The 21,529-nt window shown below is 35.1% G+C and overlaps 2 protein-coding genes across 2 annotated transcripts; one reads left to right on the top strand and one right to left on the bottom strand.

Moving 5' to 3' along the window:
- Positions 1 to 146: 146 nt before the first annotated feature.
- On the bottom strand, positions 147 to 21,437 carry LOC148622376 (M-phase inducer phosphatase-like). Its single transcript, XM_088572246.1, has 7 exons — positions 19,179 to 21,437; positions 11,087 to 11,244; positions 4,889 to 5,012; positions 4,387 to 4,554; positions 3,892 to 3,990; positions 977 to 1,089; positions 147 to 555 (listed from the first exon to the last, which is right to left on the bottom strand). The coding sequence occupies exons 2-7, from the start codon at positions 11,131 to 11,133 to the stop codon at positions 273 to 275; spliced, it is 834 nt and encodes a 277-aa protein (XP_088428372.1). The 5' UTR covers positions 11,134 to 11,244; positions 19,179 to 21,437; the 3' UTR covers positions 147 to 272.
- On the top strand, positions 13,191 to 19,619 carry LOC148622377 (cell adhesion molecule Dscam2-like). Its single transcript, XM_088574121.1, has 7 exons — positions 13,191 to 13,233; positions 14,844 to 15,128; positions 15,522 to 15,806; positions 16,110 to 16,400; positions 16,732 to 17,040; positions 18,629 to 19,027; positions 19,195 to 19,619. Exons 1-7 carry the CDS (start codon positions 13,191 to 13,193, stop codon positions 19,617 to 19,619), a joined length of 2,037 nt encoding a protein of 678 aa, XP_088430247.1.
- Positions 21,438 to 21,529: the final 92 nt, after the last annotated feature.

Raw genomic sequence — 21,529 nt, 5'->3', positions numbered from 1 at the left:
TATGCACTTTTTCATCAAACAGGACGACTCTTCTTCAAAATTAAGAGGTCATGTGCAGGAATGGTTAACATCTTGCTCACCATACTATTTTTGACAACCATGGACAAGTTTGAACATGAAGAAATAAAAGCATTCCTACAGAAAACACAGAATTATACTACTTTATTAATAGCAGCACTAAACAAGAATTACATAACTTAAACAAATTTTAACAATAAAATGTAACAGTCAATATCACAGATCAGGTAACTAACTTAGCAAACATAAAGTGTTCAGAGCTTGAATTTACGGGGGATGCGAGGCTTATCACCTGAAGACCATGACTTGGCTTTGGAACGGAAGTGGTGCATACTGTTTGAAGTCCGACGGTAGCAGCGGAGGTTTTCTGCATAGTCAGGATGGGTCATCGGTGTGTAAGATGGATAGTTGCAGACAGAGGGTTGTGTCTGGTATATTGCTTCGTACCCACCGTCTACCAGATATACTTCTGGAAAGCTAAGAGTTGGGTAACTGTCACAGTTCAACTGACGGTCAGTGTTTCGCAAGTGCCGTAACCTGTGAAGTATGAATATAAGAAAAAAAAACCTGAGAATGGAATATTTTTAAGTGCCTGCGTTTCCTACAAATAGACCCATGGCATGACGAGGCTTCTCTTGAAATAATTACAATTACGATTCTTCCGCATTAGAATGCTCCCACTATCACACCTGTAGCCGGAGACTAGTGTATAATAAAATCAGTTACGCTACATATTGTATAGTGCTCCGTTGGACCAAACCCCTATAGTCCTACTAATATGAAATATTTAACAAATGCAAATGCCATAAAATGAGGAATGACGTGGAAATGAACATGTAGACTAAGTACAACTGAATTTTCAAAGGAGTTAATAAAATATTAAGTTGCATAAGCTAGTAATTAACATCAACGGTAAAATTAATGTATTGATCTCTTTAAATATAACAGCAATACTTACATATTTGGTCCCCTTTCTTGTGAGAATTCACAGTGGAAAATCAGGACCTGTACTGGTGATGGGTCTAGTAGCAATTCGCCAATCATGTCTTTGTTGAACCGGTTCTCTGCTGACTACAAAGAAAATAATAACTCGTGTAGTTGGGTGAAATGGTACAGAGAAAGTCAATTGACTTTTAGGTCACAAAGACAAAACGGTTGATCATTGAATGAATTAAATGAAATACATGTAGTATTAAATACAAATACAAATACTTTTATTTCCTAATCACACGGCCTTTACAAAATTACAAACATAGACATACACAATCATTCATACCTGACTGTTGTTAATTTGACACGTATAAAAAACAAAAGATGTATGGAAGTATGGAAAAAAATATCATGGCAAGAGAATATACGGATGAGCCAGTCTAGACACTTAGTTCTTCATATGGTTTAAGTCAAGCATATAATCAAATAATCAGCTGATTAAGTTATGACTTCGATATTTTCAGTGGTCAAGGGCATTTTAGGGGTCAGATTACGTAAATTTGGACTGGTTATATTTAGATTTTCATAGAACACTTTTCTATTCGAATCATAACTTGGACAAATACACATAAAGTGCAATTCGTCCTCAACACAATTAAGTGTGCATTTTTGCATATCCTCTCACTGCAAGGCAGACTCTTTTGTTTGCCCGTGTTATTTATGTTTCTCTCGTGACAACCAGTTTCTATTCTAAGAGAGTTATAAGACTTCTTCATATCATCCCAATATTACAAAAAATTCGTTTATTCCTTTTTTTTCAATAACGTTTTAACTTTCTCTTTGCTGAGGTCTTTGCAAATTGTTAGATCTATGTCCAATTTTCTACTCAGGAAGACAAAATTAGAATACCACTAATTACCTTTCATTTGTTTGTTTTACCTTTACTCATTGTATGCAGATTTCAAGAGCTCAGATGGCGAGGTTTCAAGTCTATACCAAAACATGAACATCTGGGTGATAAGGTCTCAAGTTAGGGAAAATTTTCCTAGTTCTGATAACACAGCAATATTTGTTGCCTCCTTGGACGATCCCAAAATGTATTTACAAAATGTTTTATTTAGTTTTTCATAGTCCCAATTGTAATAAATTTCAAACAGGTTAATTATTTTCACATCTTTGTTGTGATATAAAGTCCGCCCCAGTTTTCACAACCATATAATACAATTGGTTATATTGTATGGTCAAATATGTGCAGTATTTTTTTTAGTGAAGGTAGTTTTGTTCTAGAAGGAGTATCAGATGAAGAGCAGGGTGGACCATAACTTCTTGTAGAAAGTAAAACAGCATTTCTTCGGACTCTGCAACACGCATAATTTCATTTGGATATTGATTACCCGACATGTAATCATGTAAAATAAAAAATCTCTCACATGGTTAAAATTTTGCCTTTCAATGGCAATAACTCTAACAAGGAGTTGTCCTACAATTTTGACTTTATGAAGACTTTGGTAGGACTATCATAAGTTTCATTTCATCATTTGAAAGTTTCATTCCATCTATTACAGTTTTCAAGATACTTGACGAAAACTGCTAAAAACGTAATTTTTTGCCTTTCAAGGGCAATAACTCTTACATGGAGTCGACTGACAAATTGATCCTTGGAGACTTTTGTAGGCCTCATAATAAGAATAATTTCAGCAATTAAAAGTTTCATTCTATCTATCATAGTTTTCAAGTTGTCTCAAAACTATAAAAAAGTTGTTTTTCATCTTCAAGGGCAATAACTCTTACATGGAGTCGTCTGACTACTTTCAGCAACTGAAAGATTAACCTAACGGTTTTGGAGATACATGCAAAAAACTACTGTCTGACCCCTGTGTTCTATTTTCAGTAACGGCGGTCATGTTTTTCAATCGATCAAAAAATCCAAACGGTCATTTTGTTTAGAATACCATAAAAACATAAATATCAACTTTCATTCATTCTGTATAGTACTTTTTGAGGAGAAGATTTTTGAAAGTAATATCATCAAAAACAGGGGAAAACGTCCAAAAAGACCAATAACTCCAACATGGGTCAACAGATTTTCAAATGAAATTTTGACCACAGATAGATCTCATCATGCTGAATACTTTCACCCATATCAAAATTTGTTTAAACCTAACGGTTTTGGAGATATATGCAAAAATCTGCTATCTGATCCCTATGTTCTATTTTTAGTAACGATGGTCATGTTTTTTTAACCAACCAAAAAACCCCATCGGTGATTTTGTGCAGAATACTCTAAGGAACAATCATTTTTCTTAAGTTTCATCCAAATCAGTAGTTTCATAGGAGAAGTTAGAAATTGTTGACGACGACGACGACGACGACGTAAGCCAAGTGATGGCAATAGCTAACATGACCTACGGCCAGGTGAGCTAAAAAGAGAGAATTGCAGAGTAAAAGAAAATTTTGGCCAGTCAAAAGTACGCATTTTCTTGTATTCTTAAAGGTTTGTTGTGATTTTTTAGATGATATAATCTTGAATTTTATCTTTGACGATCGAGTCAGCACTATGTAGTTGTCCTCGTGTCAACCCGTTCGTCTTGTCTTTAATGCTATTGATTTCCGGGCGATACTGTGTTGCGTGAGGCGTTTGACCAAATTATTTCAGTCATCTATTTATAACGAGAATGGATATGATGGACAACAACCCAACCGGGATGAAAAATGTCAGCTCAATGCTACCCATGGGTCTTCAATGAACGACGAGGAAACCCTCACACCACAAGGTAGGCTGCAGTCGACCCCAAAACAACATTATATACAGGTACAGCGACGTATTTGCCCCTATATACTCTAGCAACATAAAAGTAAACAGAAAGTGAAAACGAAACAAAATATACTGAGACCAGACATTCCCTAAGTAAATATTGAATACAAAAATATTGCTTTTATTACCTTAACATGGCCACCACTAAACTCGTAAGGAAACCGGCAGTCAATAATTCTGTAGCTGGTAATGACATCTTGGTAGCGTCCGGACAGAACATCGGATAACTACAACATATTGTAAAAATGGCAAAATGTTCTGAAGATTACCAAACACTGTGTTTAAGCTTTGCCATATAAACTGATAGGCCGAACGTTCAAACATATTAATTCCATAAATTTGAATGCGACATATTCGGCAATTTATGTATAATTTTCCTAATGAGTGTCATTAACCATCTCGATTGTTAAAAGAACTCAAGAAAAAAATACATTCCTAAGAGAACTTTGATATCAAGAATTACATTTTTTTTTCAATACTAAAAACACAATCAAATCCAAAGAGGCAATCTTTCAACGTTTAGTTACTTACAGATCCATGACTTGATTCTTTATACATTTTTTTCTAAACGCGCGGTATTTTACATTAAAACGGTTATTAACAGATACACGAAAATAACTTACAGTTTGTGGAGTGATGTTCTTTAAGTCTTTATGTTTACCAGGAATAGTAGGAAGACAGTACATCCGGCTTCCATCGGCGACGAGATCGGTGTTGTTAGCGAGAACACTATCTATATCGGACCGTCTTGGTCGTTTAGGAGATGGACTCGAGTCACTATCGGTGAATATCTGCAAAATAGAAAAAAAAGAAAAATTACATTGCACATCAAAGGTAGTTTCTGAAAAAAAGCACACATAAGTCGTATTTCTGCATACATAAGTGAACTATTTGGTATAAATCTTTCGTACAGAGAATGATTATACATCAGCATGAATTGCTCCAACTAGCCTTGTGAATCGTCCTAAACCATCTTTTTGTTGTGGTTTAGATTTACTACATAGATACAATATGTAAACGTATTTTGTAAGTACTAATATGTTATTTCTGTAGTATACGCGAAACTACTCAGTCGTTGCTATTTGTTATTCATGTTTCATTTCTATTGATATAGTCGTTACTTACATCTTCAGACCCCAGACCGGAATCGTTGCTATCTTCAGTCACCCAAATGTCTGTGCCGATGCTGTGATAGCTATTGTTACTAGGAAGGATTCTGCAGGTACCCGCGTTCTCTAGCTGAGAATCTCTGTAAACAAACGAATCAGAGGTGACATTAAAATTACACAAATTTAAATTGTGTGTATGGATATTGGTTCACGCCGTTATCAAATTTCAAAAATACCAATCATCAGCAGCATTAGAACCAAAAACTTAGGAAGGTCAGGATTTAAAAAAATATATATGCAAAATACTCAAAACCAAACATATCGAAGAGGGAAACCGTATCCAGCACCGATTCCACCAGATAAAGTCAAAGGAACTACTCTATTGTAGCCCAACGTTAAATACCAGGAACGTTTGTTTGTTTGTTTGTTGGGGTTTAACGCCAGCTATATTCAGACGATGAACATGAAATTGATGATAAAATGAACATGAAATGATGAATAAAAAAAGGGGTGGGACACAAGGAGAATGGGGTCGACAAATTTTGATTGCCACTGGAAATAGGGAGAGGTGGGTAGGGTCGGGCAATTAGCCTCCTGTGGCGGAGCCCTATGGTTCCTACTCCGGGAGAATACCACAGTAGGGTTCTTTAACGTGCTAGGAACGTGGCATCTTTCCCAACACGGTGCACCACTATGGTTTGCGGTCAGGTTTTCCGTATTATAGCCTGACAACCCCAGCATGTAACACGCCAGGGGTACCCCATTCCACCACCTGGGGCACACATCCCAGTTGCTCTGTGGGCAGAGCGCCCTAGCCCCCGGCTATGTTTCTGAGCACTATTTAGTCGCCTTTTACGACAAGCTTAGCGCTGCTGCAGGCCTATTCTTTTGACACCTGGACCTGCACGGGGCTCTAGTTAATTGAAAAAATGTGGTTTAAAGGGAAAAAATCACATCTGAGATTATCATACAATCAAAGAATATTTATACCATTTTTTTAAAGTATTTCTAACCATTTTATCAAGTATGTTCACACGGATCAACTATCGCTTAACAGTTGACAAACAGGTCGATTCTCAATCTATAGATATTGTGGCGCATTGACTAAATTATTTAAATATAATTTTTTTAAGACTTCAATTTAGAGCAAAATGTAAAAAAAAATTCATGGAGTCTAGTTTTATTGCCCATTTTTTGTACTTATCTTGACTCTTATTCTCCAGTACTTTGTTTTAGTACTACAGGTTTCAATGAAAATTTCGGACATTAATACTGCTTTTAGAATCGGTCCTACTTTTTATCCGATGACTGCAGATGGTAAGATCCTGGTCTATTTATACGCATACATAGAACTTTTCTAATATATACAACAAATGCCTTACTCATAACCGGGCAATTAAGAAAGCATAATAGAAAAAATAATCTAGATTACAGACGACAACAACTTTAAAGGAGACATGATAACGCCTAGTACCAAAAAAAACAGTGATAACGCCTAGTACTAAGAAAACAGTGATAACGCCTAGTACCAAAACAAAAAAAAACAGTGGTAACGCCTAGTGCCAAAAAAACAGTGATAACGCCTAGTACCAAGAAAACAGTGGTAACGCCTAGTACCAAGAAAACAGTGATAACGCCTAGTACCAAAAAAAAAAAAAAAAAAAAAAAAACAGTGGTAACATTTGGTACCCAGAAAACACAAACGACTGATTCAATCCTTAAAAAACATCAAGAGAAGAAAAATGGTGTTGAAGATCTATTGACCTTTAGTATAAATTAAACTAACAAGGAATTGTAGTTTATAATGGCGTTTTGAGCCCAACAGGAATCGCGGCCATCAAAGTGAGAAATAAGCAAACTTAAACAAATCGATGTGGATGGTCATTTTGTCTATTACGGTCTCGCATATAAATGAATTCTATGTCTTCGACCCGATACCGATCCTACAAAATTTCAGAATGGTGACCGGAAACATAACTTTATTGTTTTCGGCCTTGGAGATTTCTCATCAATTGACTGGCACCAATAAAACTACTTGAAAAATATTTTGCTGGATCAAAGATTCAGCAAATGCTGTATGCTGTACAATATAAGCGTGCAGATCACAAATTAGATCACTAGGTCACAGATCGACATTAAATCACCAGGTAATGCATTTAACGAATGAATGAATCAACGTGGTCACATAACTACTGTAATTTCCCTGAATACACCATGACCCACATTCACGGGTGAACGTTTCGATGCTTTACACCGTACGTGAGAGACCCCAAATGATAGCCAAGGGCGTTAACAAACCCCTCAGTCCGTCATGAATGACAGATACCACATATGAGTGCAAACCGGGTCTAACAGTATTGAATATATATGTCAGCACGAAAACAAAAAATAAACCAAGTATAGGAATAGTCAGCTGATGGTCAGCGTATCTCATATCGTGCAAATGATAGGCTAAAACTGTGTTACGAAAGATTTTTTTTGTGGATTTTAATGGTTTATATCCACAAAGACAGTCGAATTATTTAGGTTGAAACTTTAATTTCTCGCTAATTTTACCACAAAAGATATCTACATTGCACCAACAAGCAATGTCCTAGCTTTATAATGCACGGAATGAAGGGTGTAACAGATATACGGAAAGTGCTATCGTTTTCAACTTTATAGCTATAGTGTTATTCAATCCCAGTATATGCTTATGACACACTCATCGTAGCTGAATTGGCAAGTGATCTGCAATATTCGTTAAACAAATTATGCGCTTACCGCAAAACATGGTCGAAATCAGTCAATGTAAGCAAGAGGTAGTCCATGTAGAAAGCAGACAGATCCTATGATATGGACGGCACAGAGTCTATCCCACTATTTTTTTTTATTGTTATTGTTGTTCCAATGTAATGATAAACTCGTTTTGGTGTCAAAGAGAACAGGAAATATTTATCAAAAGTTACTGGCTCAGAATTTATGTCCAAAGTCCTCTTACAAATAATATAAATCATGATCAGAGAGTTATTTCCCTTTATTTTAAAGTTCATGTGCTTTCTATTTAATTTATCTTATTCTTGTGTCTGCAGAAACTAAAATTTAGAAAAAATGAACTCTAAGGGGAAAAATATGAAAATAATTTTAAAACTTACACCACTCAAAAGCACTGCAATCATTTGCACTCAATATGTAAGACACATGTTTTGGTTTAAAAGGGAAGAAAACAAGAGGCTTCCAGGAGCCTGAATCACTCCTCTGGTTCATTTTTCGTCATTCAATAACTAACAAGGAGCATCCTACAAATTTGACCCAAAAAGACTTTTGTGGGCTTATCATGAAGATCATTTCATCAACTGAAACTACTAGTATTATGGTTTTCATAATATTGGCTTCAAAATACAATAACTCTAACAGAAAGTCGTCCTACAGCTTCGACCTATGGAGATTTTGGTATGATGATACAATCAATTGAAATTTATTTTCTATCATAATTTGCAAGAAATTGGCTAAAAACTTCATAATCGTCATTTTCGCCTTTCAAGGGCAATAACTCTAACAGGGTGCTATGACCGGTCCTATGGACACCTTTGTATTTCTAAGTGCATAGATCATTTTATTAAAGAAACGAATGAAATTATTTTTTAAATCTATTATGGTTTTCAAGATATTGGCTAAATTAAAAGTTTTCCCCTTTCAATGGTATTAACTCGAACAAGGACTCGTGCTACAACTTCCAGGGGCGGAGCCCCGTGCAGGTCCGGGTGTCAAAAGAATATGACTGCAGCAGCGCTAAGCTTGTCGTAAAAGGCGATTAAATGGTGCCCAGAACCTAGTCAAGGGCTAGGGTGCTCTGCCCACAGAGCAACCGGGGTGTGTGCCCCAGGTGGTGGAATGGGGTACCACTGGCGTGTTACATGCTGGGGTTATCAGGCTATAATACGGAAAACCTGACCGTAAAACATAGTGGTGCACCGTGTTGGGAAAGATGCCATGTTCCTCGCACGTTAAAGAACCCTGCTGTGGTATTCGATAGGAGTAATCAAAATGTGTCGACCCTATTATCCTTGTGTCGCATCCTTTTTTTTTTCATTTCATCATCTTCATCATTTCATGTTTATTTTATCATCAATTTCATGTTCATTGCTTGAATATAGCTGAAATATTGCTGCACGGGCGTTAAACCCCAATAATTAATCAATCAATCCAGGGGCGGATCCAGGATTTTAGATTAGGGTGCGCACAGTTAAAATTTCGCCGAGCGAGTGATGCGAAAACATTTTTTTATGTTATTTTTTTTAAATATTCTTTTAGAGTGGGTGCAATGTAGATATCTTTTGTGGTAAAATTAGCGAGAAATTAAAGTTTCAACCTAAAACCGCCTAAATCTACCCCTGAAAACCCATGCTTTGCAAATTTTAGGGGGTGCACGCCCGCCTTGCCACCACATGAATCCACCTCTGACTTCGACCCATGATGATTATTGTAGGATAGGAAATACAATACTGGACAGTTTGACTCACTGCTGGAAGACTTCAGTAAGAACCTGTCAGTGAAAAAAAACTCAGAAATGTTTTTTTTTTTAGAAATTTATGATGTTGATACCCCGGGTGCAAAAAACTTTTATGAGAGGAATTTGTTGCGTTCCTTAAATCTGACACTTCATTACAAATACGAGCAAAACGAACCATTTGTATACATGTAAATACAATAGGAGGGTGCTTCAGGAATATTCATATCTTGGAATGGAAAATTAACAATAGGAAAATCATGACAATCTCTTTTGTCATGAGCTGCATGTTGACGTGTAAAATTTAAATACAGAAAAGGTGTACGAGTACTATTAATGTTAGATTTTGTCAACTTTTTTAACATAATATTAGAAATTAGGATTATTTACAGCCAAAATATAATTAAGATATATCTTAAAAGTATTATTAAATTCACGCAAACTGACCATGTTTTGAAAGATTTTTCAAGTCAAGAGTTTAACCATAAACTATGATTCGTGACAGTAGAGAAATAAATCGGCTGTGAGAGGAGCCCAATAAGCCCCGATTGGTATACAAACAACCTGTCTGAATGGCGTATTACAAAATCGAATATTCATATTGTCCGTTAAAAGATCAAAGAACTGATCATACAAATATGTCCAAGAAATGTAATATTCCGTCTTAAGTCGCTGAAATGCACTGATGTCATTACAAGAATTAAATTGAGAGCCAGATTTATCAAAGGACCATTTTATTAAATATTATACAACCTTTCTTTAATAAGGTTGTTTTGCAGCGTTGTATACAGGGTAGAAAGTCATAACTATCAACCGAATCATACGAATTCTTAAAGTTATGAAATCGATCTAATACCTCAAATGAATTTTTTAACCACTTTAAAAATAGTTTATTTTCATAACATTTATTACAATAAAGTTTTTAATAGTGGTTAAAGTAGAGGTCTGTTATTTAGAAATATTAGTGGCATAACATTTGAAGGGCGATGAAATAAAGGTGATTTTTACGGCTTCTTGGAAGTTTTGGTATCCAGCATCAAGACGGAACGTCATATGTTCGGTGTTAGTACAAAATAAAGCAGCTGATTTATGATGATATATAAGTTATGAATTTAAAAGTACTCAGTTAATTATTTCCTTACGAAGTAGTTCAGTGTTATATATACGGAAGAGACCTTACAGAAACAATAGGTAAAGTATGTCAAAAAAAAAAAAAAACAAACAAACAAACAAAAAAAGCCCAAGAACCTTGGGATGGAAACAACTGTTATGACACGTTAGCTCCAGATAACTTTTACAAATCTATGAACAATACAAAGGTGTGATATAAAACATGTTTCTAAATAGTTTTATGAGTGTAAAACTTGTTGGACTTATCGAATGCTTAAAAATTATAAGTTAAGAATTAAAGCATTCGCATTTAATTTTGCAATTTGTAAATTGTCAACAAATTGACAATGCTTCAAGATAAGTCTTACCTTTTTTTCTTTTAGAGCGAAATTCTACTTGTGTGTGAGTTTGTGTATTTATTTCTTAGTCAATTTTCCGAAATTAAAATAAAAGAAAATTTGAAAAAAGCCCGAGTTTGAACCGTAAATTTCGATTTTATCTCTATTTTCAACTGGTCAATACTGATCTAATACTCTCGATGATTTAAACATATAATAACAAAAACATATAGAAAAATAGTACTGATATTATAATAAGTTGATATCTTAAACTCACATTGAATCAGGTTCTGTGATGGCACTGAAAAGTCTTTTCACGGGCATGTTGATCAGTTGACTTCAATTGTGGAAAAGGGAGACAATGAATTCCCTCTCTATTTATACTCTTGTCATTCTCTTTGATATCTTGAGATGTGTTGATAACTTTTCTCAGAACTGAAAGAAATGTGTTCACAAGTCTGGCATCCTTCATATCCAGCTTGGGTCATGTTTTTCCAAACTATGGTCCTAATCAATTTTAATCTGATTAATTTTAAATCAATCACCGGAGAAAACTTTGATGATTGTTGATCAATAGTGTATACCCATAACATTGATTACAAAGGTTAATTAATAAAGTACTGTTTTGACAAGAAGACTCAATTAAGAGAAACAGACTCTTCTGCAAATATATCATGTTGTTTTTTCTATCTTACTAGTATTATTCACTTGCTTGAGGTCAAGTTTAATTCTTACATATACCATACCAACGAGTTATGGCTTGAATTTTATTTTTACCATCGATAGTTGTACACTAACGATTCCTTAATTTAGAAAGAACGTAATTCCTTAGAAAAACATCTCACCCAGATGTGTTTAATTTATCATTATTCGTACACTAAACAGATTGTGACCTTCCAATGTCGTTAATTGTTTAAAGTAAAGTAAGGGACTTATCATTTTCTATCGGCAAAGGTGGGAGGGGGAGGCTCCTCATTTCTGACCAATGAACACAGAAAAATATGAACCCCCTCTAAAGCTGATTAAGAAAAAAATGTCCCACTCTTTGCATCAATATCATCTCCATCTTCGTGTCTCTGTTTTTCCTGTCATTTCTGTTTAACCATAATAATTTGTACTGAAATTTCTTCACAAGTACATGCCCTTTGACCAGACTTAGTAACAGAACTACACATAAAAAAACTTACATCTTTTCTTCATAAAAAAATGATCCCAACTTAACAGCTTAATGAAAAAAATTATGCCCCTCAGAAATGAGGAGTCCCCTCTGCCGGTAAAAAATGATATCCCTAATATTACTATAGTCTGTTCCTGTTTTCCGTTCTTACAATTTTTCATTGCGAGCTATTACTGGTTCAACAACAATACAGCGTTTCATCTGTTTATCATTTCGTTAAAGACGAATTTATAACTTGCCAACATGGATTTTTATTGAAATACCAGATCTTTCAAAAGTGAGTCGTTTACGAAAAAAGAAACTCAACTTATATCGAAAATACTCAAGTAATGCTAGATGATTTTTTCTGACTTGGCACCATCTGTATGGAGGAACAGAATCCAACCTCTTACGTTGTAGGAGTAATATCGACAGATGAAAATGAAATTTACGCACACTTCTTTGTAAACTGTTCCTTTGCTCCCTTGTCAGTCTAAATACAAAGATTTCATCTGATATTTATCTCTAAGGTATATGCAGATTACAAGTATATCTACTGATATAACACTTGTTCCCCATACGTTTCTCAAACGAGAGAAACTAGACATGACTTTCTAACCAGTATTACTCAATGAGTCAACCCCGATTCCTAATACAGCTCGATGTAGACAACTATTAAGTGTCATTATATGTGAGAATCAGGTAGTGGGTGAAACATGGTGTGAAAAAAAAACCCCTCAATATAGATAGTTTAATTTGACCATTTTCACCATCAGAATCAAGGAAAACAAACAAGATTTCCCATATCATGCTGGACCATTGAGTTATAGTTTCAATTGAAATGCACTGAAAATGAACATTTCAAGGGCAGGTGACACTGTCAAAAACCTCATCTTTCTAACATTCTATTGAAAAATTTCTGAGCAAAGCCAGTGTTGCAGAAATTAAATAATGGTCTTTTCAAATAGAGAAAGTATCCTTGAGTGATATTGTATTGTCAGATCGGTGGGGTTTTGACATGCATGTTTCTAATTTTGCTCAAATGGCCTAATCCTCATAAGCACTTACACTTAAATGTTTTTGTGCAGTCTCTTTCCATATGTAACACGAATAAAATATTTTACTTCGCAATGAATTTTTAATGGCAAGAAACATTAAAATCGATGTTTTATAACAAATAAAATACAACATATCATAGCAATCATTCTGTTAGTAGTTTACACCAATGAATTCTGTGTTAAAACTTCAATTGTTATTCTATGTTTCTGGTAAGTAAAGACAGATCTTATTTGTTTTGCTCTGTATTAGCAACCAACAAGTTTTAATTCCAAGTTAAATTTTCCGGTTCAGAATGTACACGATGTAATTGTTTCAAATTTTTTTCTGAAAATATATGAATTTTGAAAGCGCATGACAAAAATATCATATAAATTGTGCGGCTAAAACAAAACAAGGATTGTAGCCAGTACCGTTTTCGTGAAGATCTCTGCTGTGACAGTTTCAAGTATTTGTATGTAAGCACCACAAAAAAAAAAAAAAAAAAAAAAAAAAAAAAAAAAAATGCGCGCGCGTGTGTGAAAGGTAATATAAATAAAACTAGTCTTAAACCACAAAGAAGTAAATGCCGAGCCGAGCGAAAGATACTTTTTTTGTTCGAAATGAAAATATATCAGTGCACTAGTAAACCATTCATGCATTTTCACTATGGTTACATTCAAAGTTACATTCAAAATTCCATTGAAGTAATCTTTAATTTTTATGGGACCTGCATGATTCTTTTAAGGATTTGTTATTTATCAATATCGTTATGACTATTCCACAATTTGGATCACTTCACGATCCCTGTTTATATTTCGTTCCTATATATAGACATAGAATATAACTATTAACTTACTATATTTAGAACAGTAATTAAAAAAGATAATTTGACATTCAGTTAATGACTTTTTTAACATCTCGCGTTTTAATTGTCAATAGAATAATGTGGTTATTGAAATATGCATATTTCAATTAAAATATGTCATCCTAATAGAGACTTCTATTCGGTTGATCAAATGTTATCGTCTGAAATATTATTAAACCGATATTTGAAATAATTTTCGTGTTTCGTAATCTTGGTCAAGATTCTCTTTTATTCTTTAAAATGACTATATTTTCTGCTACCGTAACTCTAATTATGTATATCATAAGCGCTCGCATATACCAAGTCACTTTCTAAATAATTCACATTCACAATATCTTCTACAGAAGCCCATTAGTGCCAGGTGTTCACTTATTTTTAAGTCGTTATAACGACTTAGTTTCTCGTTATAACGACTTAGTATCTCGTTTAAACCACTTAGCTAACTCGTGTAAACGACTTAGTATCTCGTTATAACGACATAGCTAACTCGTTTAAACGACTTCGTATCTCGTTTTAACGACATAGCTAACAACGCCAGTTATATCGTTATAACGAGATACTAAGTGGTTTAAACGAGTTAGCTATGTCGTTTAAACGAGATAAGAATTCGTTTTAACGTGTTAGCTATGTCGTTATAACGAGATAGCTACGTTGTTAAAACGAGATATTAAGTCGTTTAAACAAGATGCTAAGTCGTTTAAACGAGTTAGCTATGTCGTTTAAACGAGAGACGAAGTCGTTTAAACGAGTTCACTAAGTCGTTTAAACGAGTTAGCTATGTCGTTATAACGAGATACTAAGTCGTTTAAACGAGATGCTAAGTCGTTGTAACGACTTAGAAATAAGTGAACACCTGGCACTAATGGGTTTTCGTAATCTTCTCAACTGGCACTGAGAATTCTTTTAATCGGCATATTCTGTCAGATATTTTATCAAATTGCACGTCATCAAAGGCGATTTTTTTTTATTCCACAGTTTACAGTGAAGAGACAGTACGCTATATCCCTGAAGGTACAGCAGTTACTCTCCCATGCAACACCAATGGTGCCAATGCGAGTTACTGGATCGGCCCTAACTCAAGCTTTCACGGGGTTGGTCTGCCAACAGATATCAAAAAGCTACCTAGAATCCATGTAAACTTTAACTATAGTATCGGACAGTTTGACTTACTGCTGGAAGACTTCAGTAAGACCGACGAAGGATTGTATAGATGTCACACATTGAAAGACAACTCTAAAACCTACTTTCTATATCTACAAGGTATCACATGCCTACATGTCGTCTCTCTCTGGTATACGAATGAGCCTTTGTCTCTATCTACAACTAGCAATTTTGACGTACTAGTATAACCGTACTAACATTTTAAAACTACTGCAATTGAAAAGGCATAATATTCGCATAGTACCAGGACATTGAACACTACGGAACATAGTGTAATATAAAAACAACTACATGGAGCAGGGTTATTTTAAATCATACCCATACATGTACTATAAACACGCAGTAAGCATTATATTGTAATGCTAAGCTTTCTTGCTAGAAAAATAACAGTAAAGTAAAAAGAAAATCGACAAAGAACGTTTCAGTGAAACGTCCAGAAAAAAAATTGCACGCAGGCGCTCTCATGCTATACAGTACTTTAAATTATTCCAGAACCTCCAACAGCGACACTTGTGAATGGCAAGACAAATTTAGAACGACTTACAGGAGTGGAGGGTAAAGATTTAGAATTAGAATGTTCAGTACTAGGAGGTCAACCAGTTCCTGAAGTTTGGTGGTTGTACCAGAATGAAATATTGAATCACAGTGTTACTGGTTCTGTACTGTTCACTATAAAGTCGGTAACCCGAGCGATGGATTTAAAAGTTATCTACTGCATGGTCGCAAATGAAGCCTTGGTACAACCGATAAAGATCCAGTTACAGATACTACTAACTTGCAAGTTTGTTCAAGTATATATATATGTTTTTGAAATGCAATTACTTATGCGGCATACCATAAATATCATATTATGGGTAAGTTTAGAATTTTGCCAAAATCGTTTCATGAGTATAAAAATGTACTAAACTACAGACATGTAAATTGAGTATAAAATATTTCCTGACAAAAATATAGGAAAATCATTGACATGAAATTTAACGTCGCATTGCCACCGATCATGAACTCACAATCAAAGAAATTCAGCAAGGGTATTCCCTTACATGTATTCATGTAGTTCTTATTTTCTGTTTTTTCTTTCAGTGAAACCGTCGTCGCCAACATTCGACCAAGAACCCATAGAGACACAAATCAAAACACCACTTAGAGTTACTTGTTCAAGTTCTGGAGGCCGCCCTTCACCTGTCTTCCAATGGTTGCTTCGAGGTTTAAATGTCACGAAACATGCCATCAGACATACGAGGGGAGAAATAACATCATCCACACTGGTTTACAATGTCACAAAGTCATTTGACAAGACCAACATAACCTGCATTATAATTCACGATAGTACCGGCACAATGCTGAATACTACAAGTGTAATTAATGTGAAATGTATGCGCATTGTACATATATGTATATACCTTTATTTGTTTTATTAGCTGAAGATTTATCCCTTCAAAATGTATGAAAAGTAGTATATTTTACGCCAAATCTATGCTACATAACATAAAAAAAAACAACAGACAAAATAACAATCTCGTAAACAAGCAACCATTCAAACAAAGGGACAAACAAACACAATTTTGAAAATAATGAGGATAAAACAGCTAAAAGCACATTCATTGTTTCGCTATTCTTTATTGTTTGGTATGTATTTGGTAAGCATACTTTAATACTACAATGTATGTAGTAATAGCAATAAAAGTTTAAGTACCATTTTTAGACCCTCCTTTAGTTGAAGTTTCTTCCAACATCACAACAAATGTAACAGTACAGACAATAACTCTGAGATGTGACGCAGTAGGAAATCCAGAAAATTTTGGTTATGTATGGACTCACCTCTCATTTTACAACGAACGGATTCGGACACTTACGGGGGATTCTAATGGAGAACTACAATTACCCCCACCGTACCATGGAACACAATTATCACATTTTGATAGTGGTCTATATATTTGTTCTGTTAGTAATGGTTTGCAGGACAGTAGAGGAAGTAAAACCCAGAACGCCACAACAGCTGTCGTTATTGAAAGTAAGCAATATAATTATGCAACAACAAATAATAATAATAATAATAATAATAATAATAATAAATAAATAAATAAATAAATAAATAAATGAACTCCTATAATTGCTAGCATATAGCTACATAAGAAATCTGGTAAAAAATGCCGGATGTTTTATTTTGTGCGGATACGTGTAATTCGGTTAGTTGTACTGCGTATGTAAAGCTTTATCTTGATTGATTGATTGTTGGGGTTTAACGTCCGAGCAGCAATATTCCAGCTATATTCAGACGATGAACATGAAATGGATGATCAAATGAACATGAAACACAAAGAAAATAGGGTCGAAAAATTTTGATTACCACTAGAAAAGGGGAGGGATGGGTAAGGTCGGGCAATTTAGGTCTCAGTCTTGTATTCTTTGCCCCATAGGTTTTATAGTATACCTTAAATTTTCATGATTTTTTAAAAAATAGACAAGGAGTTTCAGTCTAACTCTTGACCGTGTTTTTCAATTAAGAAAATGTCAAAAATAATTTTTAGGTCTATTTTAGAAAAAAAGGCACGAACTTTAGTACACCAGGACAGGTCAAACTAAAAATAGACTTTTTCTACTTTCACTTTTATTTTGAGTTCATAAAATATACCCCTTTTCTGAAGCATTATTTTTCATGAAAATACTGTTTTTTTCTCAAAAACATTTTTTTTGTGTCATAGATTGATATTTTCCCTGTACTTGTGATGAAAAATGATAGTAATTTGCCAATAAACCAAAACAGGAAAAGGCAAAAAAGAAGCGCACTATATTTTTTAGCCGCCATGTTTTGCGGTACACCCGTTCAGGAATATGTAATACAAGACTGATACCTTTAGCCTCCTGTGTTGGAGCGCAAAGGTTCTTACTTCTATGGAATACCACAGCAGGGTTCTTTAACATGCGAGGAACGTGACATCTTTCCCAACACGGTGCACCACTATGGTTTGCGGTAAGGTTTTCCGTATTATAGCCTGACAACCCCAGCATGTAACACGCAAGGGGTACCCCATTCCACCACCTGGGGTACACATCCCAGTTGCTCTGTGGGCAGAGCTAGCCTCCGGCTATGTTTCTGAGCACTATTTAGTCGCCTTTTACGACAAGCTTAGCGCTGCTGCAGGACCTGCACGGGCATAAAGTTTTATCTTGCATTACCATTTAGTGCTACCATTAATTTAAATTTAGATTGAACTATAAACGGGCGCGAATTGAGGCGGAGGGCATCTAGCGAGCTCGTCCCTAAAATTGGGATTATTATTACCTGGATGATTTTTCATAAATTCTACCTCCATTTTATTCTATCAACGCCTAACCTGAAGTCCTGGATCCGCACATGAGGAGCGCTCCTTACGTTTTCGCAAGGTGGATTGCAGTCATCAGTCGAATGGAAGAGACGTTACTTTAAACACATATTTTTGTTTAATAACCTTAGATCCTTTATACACAAACAAATTATAGGATTTTTCCTGAAAACGTAAGGAAAATTTAAACATAATTTTTGGTCAATTCACAGAAAAATGGATTATTAATTTTGTGACTAATCAAATTGTACTACTATATGCCTGATATGATTTCAGCTCAGCCTATCTTTATAACAAATGACAACACCAGTGTTCAATACGGACAACTACGAAAAACCACAGTTATTCGTGTGTTAGTCCACATCGTTCCCAAGCCATACAATGTGACATGGTACTATACTCGACAAAAGAATATGAGGAACAGTAAACGTAAAAGACGATATCAAAAGAATGTACTAAGAACACAGAAGCACATGCTCACCGCAACAGAGAAATTTACCATGTCAGAAAAGGAAGGCACAGCAACAGTACCAGGCGTGAATAAGTATACAATTGAAGCGTACGAGCTGCATTTGACCATTACTAACATCACTATTGAAGATTTTACACTTTATACAGTAAAAGTCGGTAACCAGTATGGCTTCGTTGATATGTCAATCAACTTACGCTCTAATGGTAATTGTTTAAACTTGCTGTCGTTAGATTTATTTAAAATTGGTCAAAAATTAAACTTCGGTCTCTTTGTGTTTAAAATGTAATTTTGAAAAAAAAATAATGTAAAAGATGTGTCATGCTAAAACTAGTTTAACGAAGATTAATTGCTAACCTTATTCATGTTTCAGCTGTTCCCGAAACTCCAACTAATTTTAGTATTTTGCCGGTCTTTCTTGCCACATCATTTATGCTCCAATGGATTCCTGCTTTCAACGGCGGATACAGACAGTGGTTTTGTGTCGATTATCGTCTTCTCAATGTGACTTCTTGGAACCGAATCTCAGTTCAGAAAACGGAGGATGACTACAATAGAAACGAACCACAGCCGGTGGTTTTTCGTTTGGAAGGTTTGGCGCCATCATCAACATATGAAATTCGTTTATTAGCCATGAACGTTAAAGGAAATAGTCAACCTACATACACTATTGTAAATCGAACAATGGACCAACGTAAGTATAAATCTGGTCCTTGGTTTACAACTACAGATTCTCTTCAACAAAGTTTACCACTGAAGCTATGTTCCGACAGGAAAAATAATGAGACTGTTTCTTAGATGTATTAATATTACTTGGTGGCCCTTGGGGTAATATAGGAGTCTCAGGTTGATACAGCATGTGATACATATTTTGACGGCATTCCAATGGGAACAAATTGTGTCCCTTTACTTGCCGACCTATTTCTTCACTCTTATGAGGCTGACTTTATAGCTGAACTGATCCGAAAGAAAGAATATCGTTTAGCTAGATCATATAATCTCAGTTTCCGCTATATAGATGGCGTATTATCTTTAAACAATCTTAGTTTCGGGGATTTGATACATTGCATCTACTCCAAAGAACTTGAGATAAAGGATACTACAGACACTGTGGAGTCAGCCTCATATCGTGACCTACATTTAGAAATCGATGGTAAAGGAAAACTATTGACCAAACTTTACGACAAACGTGATGACTTTTTATCAGAATTGTCAACTTTCCTTTCATCTGTGGCAACATTCCTTCAGCACCTGCGTATGGAGTGTTCATATCCCAACTCATACGTTATGTCAGAGCTTACCGAAACTACGCAGACTTTTTGTATCGCGCTAGAACTCTAACAAATAAGCTTCTGGAACAGGGTTATGTTGCTACAAGTCATCACTACAGAAGTTTTATGGTCGTCATCATGAACTCAAGGATCGTTATGGTGTATCCATCTGCATCATGAAAACTGATTTATTCAACGGGTCATGTTTTCCTTTCCTCGTTTGTCTACCCCGGACTTGACTTTTTATGAGCAACTCGGCGGGTGTTTCAAGAAAAGCAGAGGACGCTTTCCCTATTGGTCCTGGTCCACGCTGCCAGTTTTAGAGTCCGAGTTGCTCATTTGCTTTTGTTACTTTGTATGTATGATTTTAGTTACTCTATGTTCTTTGTTGTGTTTGTATGTTTTCCATGTCTGGTCTTTGTCCCTGGATTTCATTCTTTTGATTACCGCTATAACCTTGGTTCCCTTGATTACGTTTTGACATGTAATATCCAGTATATATTATTTCCAGACTTCTTCGTTTGATGTTTTGACATAGTCGTTTAAAATTTCTTTTCACTGAGTGCAATTTTTGACTAAGAATTATCAGGGATACACAATTATCATTTATTTTAGGCTATCAAGACGACAGAAGTTATGGTGAAATATTAGGCGGTGCTTTAGGTGGAGTGTTGGCAGCAGTTCTTATAATTGGAATAACTACTATAACAGTATTAAACCAAGCTCGCCGGCTAAAGTTAGGTATGTTGATGATCCACCGCCTTACGACAGGTATGTTGATGATCGTTTTTGATACTCATGTAATACATTTTTGCATTTCATTGAAGTTACTTGAATGTATTTGTTGTCATTTAAAAGCTCTTCTTGACATGTTTTACTTACCTTACAGCAAAGTATCGGCGCAGCGCAATGTTTGGAGGTTCTGCAAAATCCAGGGGTAAGTCTGTACAGTCTGAGTGTATGGACAAAACAATAGCGGATATAAACACGAAATGTTGTTGGTTTGATTTAGTTGTTGCATCCTGTGACTTTTTTGGGGGGTTTGGATAGATAATGGTTTGTATACTTATACTAGTCTTGCTTTCCATTCAGAGATCCTTTGGCAATTATGACACAAGACTCATCATTCGTTCTAAATCCTGTTACTTTATGAAATCTTCTGGTACTAGTATTTCATCACGGGTATATGTAAACAACTTGGACTTTAAATTGTTGTTTGAAAATATGCAAAACTGTTTTCCAATTTGTAAACATTCACTAATTATATAGGCGATTTTAATTTCAGTAACTTGGCAACAGAACAAAATGAGTGACATCAGGTAGGATTCGTATATATTGCTAGCATACATATACTCAAATTTAGATTTAAAAAAAAACTCGGAAGGAGTTTTATCGTGGGATTGTTTTCATAAACTGCTATGTAAATGAAAGCTGGAA

The sequence above is a fragment of the Perna viridis genome, chromosome 3, assembly GCF_037379345.1.
Source record: "Perna viridis isolate PV_CMFRI_1.1 ecotype Kerala chromosome 3, ASM3737934v1, whole genome shotgun sequence".
Classification (NCBI taxonomy): domain Eukaryota; kingdom Metazoa; phylum Mollusca; class Bivalvia; order Mytilida; family Mytilidae; genus Perna; species Perna viridis.
Note: the sequence above shows the minus strand (reverse complement) of the source record. Positions and strands in the feature narration are given on the sequence as shown.